Source organism: Esox lucius, chromosome 20 (assembly GCF_011004845.1).
Source record: "Esox lucius isolate fEsoLuc1 chromosome 20, fEsoLuc1.pri, whole genome shotgun sequence".
In the NCBI taxonomy this organism is placed as follows: Eukaryota; Metazoa; Chordata; class Actinopteri; order Esociformes; family Esocidae; genus Esox; species Esox lucius.
In genome coordinates this window covers 28,693,448-28,707,952 of record NC_047588.1, presented here as the reverse complement: position 1 = coordinate 28,707,952, position 14,505 = coordinate 28,693,448, and the positions used below count along the sequence as shown (strand labels likewise).

At 42.7% G+C, this 14,505-nt stretch overlaps 2 protein-coding genes across 4 annotated transcripts; one reads left to right on the top strand and one right to left on the bottom strand.

The window, feature by feature from the left end:
• Nucleotides 1-132: 132 nt before the first annotated feature.
• Nucleotides 133-8,934, bottom strand: rnf115 (ring finger protein 115). The gene is made up of 9 exons (XM_010884821.5): nucleotides 8,832-8,934; nucleotides 7,121-7,179; nucleotides 6,916-6,970; nucleotides 6,427-6,716; nucleotides 5,975-6,043; nucleotides 5,684-5,756; nucleotides 5,324-5,417; nucleotides 3,142-3,257; nucleotides 133-1,648 (listed from the first exon to the last, which is right to left on the bottom strand). Exons 1-9 carry the CDS (start codon nucleotides 8,907-8,909, stop codon nucleotides 1,529-1,531), a joined length of 954 nt encoding a protein of 317 aa, XP_010883123.1. The 5' UTR covers nucleotides 8,910-8,934; the 3' UTR covers nucleotides 133-1,528.
• polr3c (polymerase (RNA) III (DNA directed) polypeptide C) lies at nucleotides 8,870-14,419 on the top strand. 3 transcript variants are annotated; one of them, XM_010884822.5, is made up of 14 exons: nucleotides 8,870-9,026; nucleotides 9,432-9,578; nucleotides 9,654-9,918; nucleotides 11,286-11,495; nucleotides 11,599-11,675; nucleotides 11,928-12,032; nucleotides 12,103-12,276; nucleotides 12,396-12,447; nucleotides 12,615-12,675; nucleotides 12,802-12,952; nucleotides 13,041-13,142; nucleotides 13,320-13,369; nucleotides 13,484-13,633; nucleotides 14,123-14,419. In XM_010884822.5, exons 1-14 carry the CDS (start codon nucleotides 8,880-8,882, stop codon nucleotides 14,199-14,201), a joined length of 1,770 nt encoding a protein of 589 aa, XP_010883124.1. In that variant the 5' UTR covers nucleotides 8,870-8,879; the 3' UTR covers nucleotides 14,202-14,419. The 3 variants fall into 3 exon arrangements, with proteins under 3 accessions (XP_010883124.1, XP_010883126.1, XP_010883125.1); XM_010884824.5 differs by having other exon boundaries at nucleotides 9,015-9,133; XM_010884823.4 differs by having other exon boundaries at nucleotides 9,025-9,146.
• The last annotated feature ends 86 nt before the right edge of the window (nucleotides 14,420-14,505 follow it).

The window sequence follows — 14,505 nt, the reverse complement described above, 5'->3', positions numbered from 1 at the left end:
CCAAAATCTTCTTAGGAACTGTGTTTATATTATCATGTTCACAATATGGTGCATACAGAGATAATAATGTAAAAATACTTAACCTGTAATTTACATTAAATTTTCTAATGACAGGCCAAATCATAACCAAGATTATTATTTAATATTTTTTTTAATTATTAATACATCATACACATTTTCATATAATAATATACAGACTTTAATTGCCAGGGATTCACATTGGTCTCCATTCTCAATAATCTTTTTTTCTCCTATTCAAACCAGAAGTTGGACTAAAATTATTTACATTAAAAAAATAGAGTGATAGAAATGTGAAAAAGACAACTCATCAACAAAGGAGTAAAATGACAGGTATGTTATCTGTTAGCAATATGTAGTCCAGAATGACAGCATACTGCGGGTGAGATGCTTTTAAAAAAGGGGGTTTGAGTAGAGGGGCCCTTCTTAACTCATAAGTGGTGTCCCCTCATCTCCTTTAGTCATCAGCACCGATGTGACAAAACGACCATGAATCCAAACCATCTCACCACCACCTACCTGCTCCGAGGGCCCTGCTTTATCACATATTGCTGATGAAGAATTGAGGGTGACTTCCAGAGAGTGGCGAGGTGATTAATGAAATATATATATATTATATATATATATATATATATAATTGTGACTTTGACACAATTGAAATTCCACTTTAAATAATAAACAAGCATGAAATTATAACATATCCTTCGGTTTTACAAAATATAAACCTCAGTAACAACTGAATAATCACATTTAGGAGGTATTTCATCATGTCAGGTCTCGGAATCGGACATAAACAAATGCTGGTATCAATTTGGTACCCAAATGTCTCCATTACTTTGTGGAAAACAGCACAATCTGAAATAAGGTCATGGCTTATGGAGTTTCACTTGGCTCATAAAGCTGGCGTCTCTGCAGACTCACTGGAAGTGGCCCCCGGGGGGTCCAATTAAACCCCACACCTTCTCAACTTTGGGACACTTGTGCAAATGGAGGGCCGAGGTAAAACCGAAACCATTCCCCATGTTAGTAAAGATGGTGTTAAAGAGAGAAGCCACTGGAACATTGAGTTGAGAGGTAGGGAGAGACGGTGAATTACAACAGTGCGTTTCAGGAGGATGGAACACAGAAGAAATAAGGATTGGCAGAAAAGGTGACCAGGAATTGTTTAAGGACAGTGCTATGTCATGACATTAGGTAAAGGACAGCTAACTGATTGTGTGTACATGATTCCAGAGGCATTGAGACCAGCCAGCCAGGCCAAGAAGACAAAAGGAGTGACAACATGGAGAGTTGAAGGTGTATCCTTCAGAATGTCCTTCTCTCCTTTGTATAGCGGCTTGTAGGGAAGGGGGGGACGAGGGACAACAAAAAAAAATAACAGGAATGAGGTGTGAGGGAAATGAAACATTTGTCCCTCAAGATGACCGTCTCTCCATATGCAGAGGTCAGAGGAGGGATGATATTAGAGGATGGAGGGATGAAAGGAGGGGAGCCGTGACAGTGAATTTTTTTAGAAAGACCATCTCTCCTGTGTGCGGGGGTCCGTGTTTAGAGAGGGGGATTCAGGCTGGTTCTGGGTCCCGCTGTCCTCTCCGTTCAACCCCTTCCTACACACAGGACACGTGTCGTGCTGCAGACAGGGAGGGAGAGGAGATCCATTAAACTCCTTCAACCCCTTCCCCCAACATTACGTTACCCCACCATGTTCATGCTTTCATCACTGCTCCTCTGAGCTGCACGCACGGCCGCAGAGCTCCTCCGGGTCTGACACACAGAGGGCAAACACGCGCAGACCGGCGGGATTTTACTTCAGATTTTGGGCTAGTTTGTTGGATTTGTGCTAAAATGTTATTTCGGTCAGAGCAAGAGGCATCAATATGTATGTGTCAGTCTCAAACCCTACACGGACCTGTAGCAGAAGCACAAATGTAGACAACTAGCTGAAAAGCGTTTGTTAAAGCCACAAAATTCCCCTGAATGTTTTCCTATAAATATAAAAGTACAGCGGGGAGTCCTAAATTTGGGAAATCACCAGGCCTGATTAAACAACTATCCAGGTAGTCTCTCTCCAGTAGCGCACAGCAACCTACAGAATGCAGGAGCATCTACTAGCCAGAACAATTATCCAACACTTATGAGAGAAAGTAAATAAAACCTCTTAACATTATCTGGTTGACAAATTTTGTTAGCAACAAACCTGGTCACAATGCACATATCAGTGGGAACTTTCCTGTCAGACTATGGCGCCCATTTAATCAACGCCAATTAATTTGATTGACACAAGAGATAAGCTTACTGTGGATGACATAAAATGTTTAGTCTAAGTAGCGAGACAGTGAAGTGCTTCAGCTTTCTAGGTTCCTATTCAACCAATTTAAACAGAACTAGTGAATAATCCCTAATAGCTGGAGACCGCAAACAATGTCTTTCATTTACAAACCCTAATACCTATTTATTGGACTTATTTATTTGCAAAGTATATTAACTATTGTTTTAGCTGCATCAATTTATTCTGCCAAGAATGCCTTACTCTTACTGTCCATGTTTAGTCAAATATAGCCCATCTTTAAACCCTCATCAGCTTTTTATATAAACATTGCTTTGATGCATTTTACATGTATTGTCCTTGCTTCATATCTGTCAAAACCTAAAATGCTGTTCCAGTTTAGAAGCACCAATGTATTTTAAAGACAAGCCTGATTATATAATGTCAGTGAGTCAATATGCAGGGGGAAGACTACATTTTTTTAATTCTCTGCATGCTAATTATAGTGCATCTTAATGGTTTTGTTTCTGAAGGGTTGGGCCACTGTGTTACAAAACAAGCACAAAAGTATGAATTTCGGTCTCTTTTGTAAAACATTTTTTACAAATGTAGGCTTGCATTGAACATCACATTTATTTACATATGACAGTTCTATAGGATATGCTCCACTGGTTTGTTGCCAGGGCACAAAACTATGCTCAAATAGCATACTGAATACTGTCTTAAACTGTAGTGTTCACGGTTTTTGTCAGCCAGAAATAGCACAAGTTTTTCACGACTTCAAAGTTTCCGCTCAAGAGACCAGACCAGACATTTGCTCAGTAACATAACAGGTTAAAGGGAACATTAGTCCTCACCATTTCCAGCCAAGGTACTATACAGCCAGAGTGGAAGAAGTGGTTACAGGGTAGTTGTCTGACAGGCTCTCCCACGGCAAAGTCCTCCTTACAAACCGGACACTCCATACTGCAATCTACACACACACACACACACACACACAAGTTTGTATGGCTATCCTCCAGAAAATAGAAATTGCATGCTCCCTTGCCCTAATCTTAACACTAAACCGAACCCCAAACCATCTCAGCAGTCTTGCAAATCACACACACCCTATCTCTGCAGTAATGTGGGGAAAGTGTGTGGTTTGCCCAACAAGACCTGAAAATGTTACTTCAGAATCGTATGTTTATCCACAGTCAAAGGGGTGAGGTGCTCATAACCGCTGTTGATGAGCCAATTAAGGTGCATGTTTTAGTTTGGGCAATTATAGTCCTGGCAGACAGAGTGGTAGTAAACAAGGTGTTTATAATGTAATTGTGTATGTGGATTATGGGAGAACAATCAAACAAGCTCAAATGAAAGAAAAAAAACTCAATTCAATGGATTCAATTCAACTGCAGGCAACACTATGGATCAAAATAACACATTGAAGGTGACCACTGTGCCAGGTTTGTTAGCCATTATCCACTCGCCGGTGACATTCGCTATGTAAAAGTTTTTTTTTTTTAAAGCAAAATATCACAACACTGATATTATCAACTCTGCAACAGAAACTAACCTGGTAGCAGTGAGATTTAAACAGAAACTAACCTAATAGACCTGCAGCAGTGAGATTTAAACAGAAACTAACCTAATAGACCTGCAGCAATGAGATCTAAACAGAAATGTTAATGTTTTGACAACATGTTGCACACTCTTCCCTGTGTTCTGTGATCCTGACTGAAAGAACAAATTTAAATAAGTCCAATTCATAAAGATTGAAACATCCGTCCAGAATGCAAAAACAAAGAGCAATGAGGGACAGATGATTAAACAACATAGGCTTAGTGACGCTGTTTTCAAACTAGTCTGTTAACTACAACTAGTCCTATTATTTTTGATATTGTTGTAAAAATGAAAAAATATATTAATTGAATTAATTGATCATCTTTCCCACAGACCAATTTTCCTTTATTTTAGAGCACAGAGGATTACATATCAAATGTATTGTTTGATTAGAAGAAAATCAATTGAAACTGACTTTTGAATGTTCTGTGTTTGGAAAATGTTAACTTTTGAAAGTTAAATATGTGTGTGTGTGTACAGTGGGGAGAACAAGTATTTGATACCCTGCCGATTTTGCAGGTTTTCCCACTTACAAAGCATGTAGAAGTCTGTAATTTTTTATCATAGGTACTCTTCAACTGTGAGAGACGGAATCTAAAACAAAAAATCCAGAAAATCACATTGTATGATTTTAAAGTAATTAATTTGCATTTTATTGCATGACATAACTATTTGATACATCAGAAAAGCAGAACTTAATATTTAGTACAGAAACCTTTGTTTGCAATTACAGAGATCATCTGTTTCCTGTAGTTCTTGACCAGGTTTGCATCCTCCTATCAAATACTTGTTCTCCCCACTGTATGTGTGCAAAGAAATAAAAGGATTTGGCAGGAGACAGCTGGTATAGAGACCTCATTCCCAATGAGTCAGCAGCATTGCAAAAATAACATACTTTAGCTGCTTAGAGTTAAAGATTATTTCTGGGGTTTTTGGCTTATGGTTGTAAAAGTAAAACTGTTCCTCAGAGACTCATATACATGACTACTATGTATATGACCATATGTAACCCAAAACGTCAAAACCCCTCACTTCAAACTTGGAATTTCATGGCTAATTGAGGTATGATGGTGATTCTACAGATTATGAACATCCTAAAACATATTACACATCTATCCCAAAATGGGAGGTTTAAAACATGTCTCTTTAGGCAATAACACACAATACAAACATACATGTAGTCCAGACACAATAATGCACAATACTGCCACACATACAACACAGACAATATACTGCAGCTAAAGGCTGGATATAGCGCCTGGATATAGCCCTTAGCCTCGGCTTACTGGCAATATACCACACATCGGAGTTGCCTAATTTGCTATTATAAGGATTTTCCCAACTAAATTAGAATAGTAAAAATGTATTTTATTATATACGGTATACGAGCCTGGGCATTATGGGGACAAGAAGACGAGGTGGTAAAGGACTGACCTGCTTGTTCCTGAGACACATTGACTGTAGGGATGGAGGAGATCTTCTCCTTTTCTGCAGGAGGAGGACCCGTGTTCTCAAACTGACCTAACAACTACGCATTTACACAGACACCCACAGAGAGATAAAGACAATACCTCAATACAGAGGCTGCAGGAACTAAAGAACAGCTTTATATAACTTTGTACAATGAACTTTGAAACAATATAAGAGTAAAAATATCAGAAAGCGGAAACACAGATCATGAAACAGGAACAGAGCATTTTGTGTCAACCAGTGTCCATGTTATCATACCAAGTAGTCTGAATGAATAGTTGGCTCGTGGCCATACATCATCAATAAGGGTTTATCCTTATGTACCTGTGTGATGACTGCGTCCAACCCCCCCTGTCCCCAGGCATAGTCCCCTGGGTTAGAATGTAGCATTCCTGTCCTAATGTACGCACACAAAAGAGGAAATGAGCATTAAACACAAAGAATACAGTAAGACCAAGCAATACATGTTTACCAGGAACTGTACCAGCAATGACTTAACAGCATAAGGAAACTACAAGATATGCTCCCATCCTCATTTCTCTGAAGCATGTGTTTAGTCAAACTGTGAATGTGCATATTATTAATATATGACTTCATTGAAAAGGTATTTCTTACCATGAGAGGGGAGGTGAGCCAGGGACTCCAGAGTTGGCAAAAAGACCAGCCAAAAACTGTTGTACTATCCTATAGAGAGGAAACACATGCATCAGTCAGGAAAGATATCTGAAAAACATTGAAAACTCAGATGAACAGACAAATTTAGAACTTAAATCCAATGTTGACTGATGCAGAAACCCATACGAATATAACCACATTATTCAGAGAACCACCACCCCTCTGTATGAATAACCATATTATTCAGAGAACCCCCAACCCTCTGTATGAATATAACCATATTATTCAGAGAACCCCCACCCCTCTATAACCATATTATTCAGAGAACCCCCATCCCTCAAAATAAATACAACCATATTATTTGGAGAACCCCCACCCCTCTATAACCATATTATTCAGAGATCCCCCACCCCTCAAAATGAATATAACCATATTATTCAAAGGAGCCTCACCCCTCTACAGCAGGCGAGCGGTCAGGTCTGCTGCTACCCCTGGTGCGGAACCTTCTCTGGCTGTGTGTGCGAGATGGGCGACCAGGCCCCCAGTGTTCCCCGCCTCCCAGAAGAGGAGGCCCCCCGAGTCCTGCAGGGACAGACCCTCCGATTGGAAGCCCTCCCAACCCCACTAGCCCCCCCAGGCCTAACCCCCCTGACCCAACTCCCCCACCAGGGACTCGGGGTTCCATGTCTAGACTGTCACCATCCACTGTGAATGGCCTCTCCACAAACAACAGGTGCCACAGCTGCTGAGACGGACAGGGTCGAAGACATGGGCCGAAGTCAGGGAGAATGGGCAAGGAATGGGTGGGGATAGAGGGTTGGAGAGGGGGAAAAAAGACAGGGACACAAAAGCAGCCTTAGTATTGGGGAAATGACAGTAAATCTTTGCATCCCTCTTCACCTCCAAACCTGAGCACCCCTAGCCCACAGTTCATCCCATACCTCTGCAAACTGTGTGGCTGTGTCATCCATCCCGTTAGCACCGCCCTCTAGGAGACTGAGGGAACAGCACACAGGAGGCAGAACACAGCATTAACAATGTTCTACAGCTACACACTCACTCTTCACAAACCTACCTTCAATTTAACCAAGGCTGACATATTTGGTAGATTAATTAAAGTGGAACAAAATGAAGCGTGATTCTCACCTGGAATCTTCTGTTACCTCCTCAATGAAGCCAGACTCGCACCTGGGACAGATGTACTCCTGCAGACAACATACATTCAGTTGGAGATGAAGCTACATGACTCAGTGTTCTATATAAAGCTCCTGATGTGAGAGGCTATACAAGGGTGTCTGTCTGTAGAATGGGGAAATGTCTAGTCCATGTTTTATGGCAGTCGGAATATGAACATGGCTACAGGCAGAAACCTACATCCATGTGAAGTGGACGTTGCCGGTTTTGTGTTGTAATGCATCAGCCGAACATAGAAACAGTGACAGTGAGACCAGTAGGCAGATTTAGTCTGTGGTAGGCTAGATGAATTTCTCCCTGAATCCAAATAGGTGAGAAATCCCAAGCTGTCCTTAGGTCAGAGATTGTCTTATGAAACCCCACTCACAGTAGCCTGTGAAATAATGCTTGGAAACTGTACTATTATTTGTTTCTCATTGTAGCTCTGATGGGTAATTACACTATTGGGTAATGTGTACTTACTACTAAGTGGACTGTATTGTTGTTCCACCAAGCTGACTCAAAATGAACTCACTCTGAGTAAGTTTGTCTGCTAAATGATTAAAATAGAATGTATTCCCCGATTTGTTTCTCAACGTTATGAAGGGAGTGAACAGGGAATTACCAATGTGCGTTTTATAGACTGGATTTGTGTAATGTTAAAGTTTGCTAATACTGGCCGACGGGTGACTTACTGAATGACAGGCAACTATGACACAATAAACCATATTTGCACAGCAAGTGAAAATTAGATGTCATAATATCACATGCAAAAAAAAAAAAAAATGCAGTCAGCGTGTAGCACAAAAGTCCACAACAGACGCACCCAACACTACACTTTAACTGAAGCACACCAGCTAGATTATTGGGTCCAAAATATCACCTTTGACTGCAGTTACTGCCGTTTTATGCAATTACAAAACTGTCATATTTTAAGGTATCTATTCTAGAATGAGTGCATGCATTCAATGCATTTCATTGTTCAATATCAGTCAAGCAATCGAAATATTGTGCAATCCATTTCGATCTACCGTAGATTTTACTTTCAGTTTAATTATGAAACTGAGTTAGCCATGGAAAACCCCAGGCCCTATTCCACTGTTTTGCAAGCAAAGGAGAAGCCAGGTTTCCTCTGGTAGGGTGGCAATGAAATATCCTCAAGATTTCCTCGTCAAAACAGTAGCGCTAACTTGCCTAACGTTACTAGCTAGCCAAGCTAGTTTTGACGAGAAATTAAAATAAGGAAAAAAACAGAAGACCTGCGTGAGGTTACACCAAATGACATCGAACGTTACTACATTCATACTGTGTAGCCCAACGTAACAGGGATTTAACAAAGCCCGTTATATTTAACAATTAAACAACGATGTTGACAAACATTTCTATTGACAAATCCTTTTGTTAAAGCGAGCTAACATTAGCGAGCTAACAACAAACACCAACATTGCAAGCCTCTGCTGAGGGCCCCTAGCTGCGGTCCTGATAGCTATCTACCAGTTGTACTGCTTTTGGGAACCCGTACTGGAACGTAGTTTGCTAGCTACTGTGTTAGCAGCTAACGTCAGTTAGCTAGCTAAACAACTGCTCTTTTCTTGCCTTGGTTTTGATTGTCAGCCGTGGGCAAAGAAAGACAAGCTCCGCACGGAACAGCGATGATCAGTACATATTGTAACGACTGACTTACCGGGAGCTTGGGGCTTACTTCTCCCTTACAACAGTGACAGAAGAACCGATGCGGGGAAACCGCCGCAGCCTCCGCCATCTTTCACAGAATAGCACAAACAGTGACGTCGGTCCTCCTACCCACCAAAGAGTGCGGTCCGCCGGCAGCCCGTCATGCATCATACAAACTCTTTGGGCAAAGAAGCCTATCAAAAAAGTAGGTTTTTGTTGTGGCGTTGGCAATCACATGTTTCTTTGGAATCCACATTGTTTTTCGAGGATTTCATGTAACAGTAATTAATCCAGGAACGGAAACGTCAAACGGTATTTTGCGCAGGTATTTGTTATGGCACGTTGTTAGCTACCTTATACAATTAGCCACATTGGTTAGCTGAAATTTTAGAACAAAAAAATACAACAGCCAGGTGTCATTAGCACGTTGGTCAATGTTTGGTACAGTTGGTGACAGCTTAAAACGTTCTTGAGTAGGGCAACGTGTGCAAGGTCGCATACAAAATCGCCACATGACTGCGGCTACCACCAGCTCTTTTTTTACTGTCAACTGGGATGATCAATAGACTTACTGTAGCTACATGTTCAACTGCTTCTCCTGTCCCTGCAGATGACGGCCCAGGAAGTAAGGCTGTGTGGCTTGCTTCTACAAGAACACTTCGGGGAGGTGGTGGAGAGGATAGGCACGCACTTGTTACGAGGAGGGGCACAAAACCTCAGGACCATTGCCAATGAGACCAACACACCACTGGACCTGGTATTACTCTCACTCAGGCACACAAAAATGTATATTTTTAGCAAGGTAGTGACCACGTGTCTTTTCTGTCCTCAGGTAAAGAAGTCGCTGTGTGTGTTGGTGCAGCATGGGGTGTGTGACTTTGGGTCCGGCAGGCGGGGCCCGGGGAGCCCGGTGGAGTACCGGGGCAACTGTGAGAGGGTTCTACGGATTCTTCGGTACCCGCGTTACATCTACACGGCTAAGACCCTGTACGGAGATACGGGTGAACTGATTGTGGAGGAGGTCCTCCAACGAGGCCACATGACCATGAGCAACACGGTCAAGACTGTAGCTGACCGACTGACTCATAACATGGAGGGTGAGTGAGTACTGCAGGACTACCACCGCCGGACTACGGTATATCGCAGTCCTGCGGTGGTGACACATTCGGTGCTGCCAGGGTTGGGATGTGAGCAAGAGACCTGTTGCTCGGTTTTCCATTCACGTTGGAGTGAAGTCCTCATGCACAAAAACACCCTTTCCCTGGAGTTTCACATTTGCATCAATTGGAGGTGCCCGTGACGCCAGCTTGTAAAGTTGGCAAGCTGGTATGGATGTGGTAAGTCGGAGAAGGTGTGAGCTTCACCAACAGTATCCAGGAATGTATCAATCTCCCTTTTTAGCTCCCACACACAGCAGAAGGCTTTCCCCAGGCTGAGCCAGTCCACATCTGTTGGAGCATTGCCTGTGTGTCATTGAGCAGCTAAAAGGTTTTTTTGTTTTTGAAGTCCAGTGTTCTTACCAATTACATTTTGTGAAGCATCTGTTGGGACTTTGTCCGTTTATTCCACGGTACATATTTAGTTTCCAAGCAGGCAGACACTACCAGACCAGACCAGACAGTCTAGGCCCCTTGTTTGTCCTCATCATATTTTCCATTGAGAGAAGTTCCTGTTCTATTTAAAAGATAACATTAATGCCTCTTAACAAAAAGCTGAAGTGTCTACTCTAATACAGTCCTCATACACTTTATCTTTTTCACATTTTGTTGTCTGCATCCATTTTATTTGACCTATATACACACCATATTCTACAATTAAGGGGATTTTTTTTACTATTCTGAAAGGAAATTATATTTAGATGATCCTGTGGGAGTTACCGTTCTGAGTTTGTCACAAAAAGTATCTAACCAATCTACACACCTAGATTTGGAAATGTTCAAGCTCTGTTACAAACCTAGAGGAGTGGCATTGGACAACATTCTTCATGCCACACATTTTCAATTAGATTTAGGTCAGTGATAAGGTGGTTTTTTTCCATTCCTTTGCCACCTCGCTGTGTGGTTGTTGCTGTAGTTTTGCTGAAAGGTGATAATTATTTTCCAGTTTCAGCTTTCTTATAGAGGGCCGCAGGTTTTCCTCAAGGTCTTTCTTGTACATTGCTCCTTTTCTTTTCTATCCAGTTTCCCAGTTCCTTAATACTGTGCTGTCTCCACTATCTTTGACAGTAGGGATGGTGTATGGTTTATGAGCTGTGTTGGATTTAGCACCAAACAAAAACTTAGCATTTAGGCAAAACAACATTCCACTTCAGTTTTGTCAGACCACAAAACCTTTTGCTACATGGATGAAAAAAACTCTTGTGGGCTTTCAGGGGCGAGGGAATGTATGTTTCAGTGCGTTGACGTGCATTACTTCTGCGCTAATTGTACACACCGAACCTTTATCTCTTGCTCTTCCTCTCTAGAGGGTCGTAGCATGGAGTACAGTGAGGTGGTCTCTTCGTTCTCTAAGCTGGTGGAGACTCACTTCCTGCAGCGCTGTCCTCCAGTGGCCGAGACGGCAACCGCAGCGCCCTCTGCTACCCCTGCGACCCACCGCACTCCCGCCTCAGTAACCCCCCCAACAGCAGAGAGCAACCCAGACTGCTACAAGCTGCCACCTGTCACCCTCACAGGTACCCTCAGCTCTTTGTCTCATATGACTCCCGGCTTCCTCACGAACCGTTTGAACGGGCTCCTGCTGTATGTGGATGTTGTGAACGTGTGTTTGTGTGGCAGGCCGTGGGAAGCGCAGGCGCTCCAGTGACGACGGTGAGGAGCCCGGAGGGGTGAAGAAAGCCAAGATGGACTCGGAGGTTAGAACCTCCACCGATGACACTACATCACCGTGACGATGCCATAGAGAATCAGATAACCTGTCATTTCATGTGTTCCTCTTAATTAGGGGGGAAACATTGTCATACCTTCTCTCTCTCTCTCTCTCTCTCTCTCTCTCTCTCTCTCTCTCTGTCCCATCCCCTCTCTCTTTCTCTTCCTTCCCCTCCCTCTCTCCCCCTTTCCCCTCTATATTCTGTCTCTTTCCCGGCCCCTCTTCTCTTTCTCGTCAGTCGTGTGGCGATGAGGGGATCTACTGGCAGGTGAACTTTGAGCGGTTCCATCAGCACTTCAGAGACCAGGCTATCATCAGTGCTGTAGCCAGCAAACTGGACCAGGTGAGTGGGTCACACCGCTGACAACCAGGCCACACCTCTCCAGAGGCCTGAGTCTCGGTCTCCTCCACAGACCAGCAGTGAGATTGTGAGGACCATGTTGAGGATGAGCGAGGTCACCACCACGCCCACAGCAGCCTACACGCAGCCGCTCTCAGCCAATGAGATCTTCCGCTCCCTCCCGCCCAACTATAGCATCAGCCGGCCAATTCTGGACCAGTACCTCTCCCTATTGGTGGACGACCCGGTATGAACAGGCCTGAGATCAAATGAGCCTCCCTGTATCTTAACGTTAACACTTACCGCAAATGTAGAACGGGAGTCCAGGGAGAACTTGGGTAAACCGGACCTTTCTTTATTCTGCAGATGGAGTTTGTAGGGAAGTCGGGTGACAGTGGGGGGGGGATGTACGTCGTCAGTATCCTTTACAACCCACGTGTTGAGTTTCTCTTTCACACACTAATTAATGTATGTCCCGGAAACAGAAGGCCTGTGTCATTTGGTAAATAATAAAGATGCTAGTCACGTATTGCTGATTGATAGGTGGTGACACATTAAGGGGTGGTTCTTTGACTGGCCGCTCAGATCTACACAGAGCCTTGGCCAACCTGGCTAGAGCTACACTGGAGTCAGTGGTACAGGAGAGGTAGGTGTGTGTGTGTGTGATTGGTGTGAGTTTACTGTTGTCCCTCTGGTCAGAAATGTGAAGGGTTATTGTAAGTGTATTTTCAGGTCATCTGCCTGTTATTCATTCTGTCTATTCCCTTGTCAGGTTTGGCTCACGTTCTGCACGGATCTTCCGTCTGTTGCTAAGGAAGCGCCACCTAGAGCAAAAGCAGGTGGAGGACTTTGCTATGATCCCTGCCAAGGAGGCCAAAGACATGCTGTATACACTGCTGTCAGAGAACCTAGTGCAGCTCCAGGTGACACACATTTACTGTACACCACATAAGCATAAGAAGAAAACACATACTAAAAACACGATTATCAGGCTTTTGTTTACTTTCCCAGGAAATCCCCAAGACCCCTGACCACGCCCCTTCACGTACCTTCTACCTGTACACAGTCAACCAGCTCCCTACTGCCCGCCTACTGCTCCAACACTGCTACAAGGTACCCAGTCAGCAAACCCATTGGCTGCCGATAGGGCATATTGGCATATGTTGGGCGGCTCGTCAAAGCTGAGATTTATACCATCTGTTGTTGTTAAAGTTGGTCCGACATCAACACTTACTTTGCAGAGCTGGCTTTGTTTGCAATTAGAATTAATAGTGGACATCTGACTTTCAGACTGTTGCTAATCTGATCGAGAGACGCCTCTTCGAGACCAAGGAGAACAAGTTAGTTCATTTATTGATTCCAAACTGGATAAATAGATACATTGTGTTCAGTAAATTCCCTGCTAATGTCGTTGTACAGATCTGCATTTTGACTTCCTGTGTTTGATTTGACAGGCGTCTGCTGGAGAAGTCACAGCGAATCGAGGCAATTTTGGCGTCACTGCAGGCCAGTGGGGCGGAGCCTGAACAGCTGACAGAGGTGGAGGAGATGATCACCGCCCCTGAGAGACAACAGCTAGAAGCCCTGCGACATCACATCAACAAGTACTACTACACCTCTGCTACTACTGAATTACTACTACATTACTAGTGCTACTACATTGTTGCTGCTAATACTATATTGCTACTACTACTTCATTATTACAACGGCACCATTGTTATCACTACATCTGTACTGAAGATTTATAGAGGCCATTACTACATCTGTACTAAAGATTTATAGAGGCCATAACTAGAGGCCTTCTGATATTACATCAATAAGTACTACAGCTACCTAGTGCTGCTAATCAATACTAAAGCCCTATTTTCACAGGATAGCAATTCATGTTGGTTATTTTTACTCAATGCGAGAATGTTTTAATAGAAAAGAGTTTGACAGGTTGCAGTGTGAACAAGGAAACACAACATTTAGTGTGGATTGGTGAAATAAATGATCTCACTTCCTGAGGTTAAATATTATTTATCTTATTAAAAATACAACAACCTTGTGACATTACCATAGCTCAACTTCCACTTTTCTTTCTCTTCCTCTAGGTTGGACTCTACAGAGAACCAGGTGGATGAGACTATATTTTTACTGGAGTCTTACATCATCTCTACCAAGAGCAAGTGAGAAAGATAGAGGGAGCCAGAGAATCACGATGGTTGGACTTACATATGCACCTACATAGTAGATTCACTTGGAGCTTTTTTTGCCTTACGTATAGATTATCATTATATTTAAGTTTTATGCTAAACAATGTCTTCTAGTGTGACTGTTTTGTATAATAGTTATTGAAAACAATGATGGAAGACATTAATAAATTTGATATAATAAAAGTAAAATGTGTATTCAAGTGTATTGTTTATTTTGGGGGAAAGTCAAAATGCAGGTGTTTGAATGTCTGAAGAAACAATAAAAAAAGGTACAAATGACT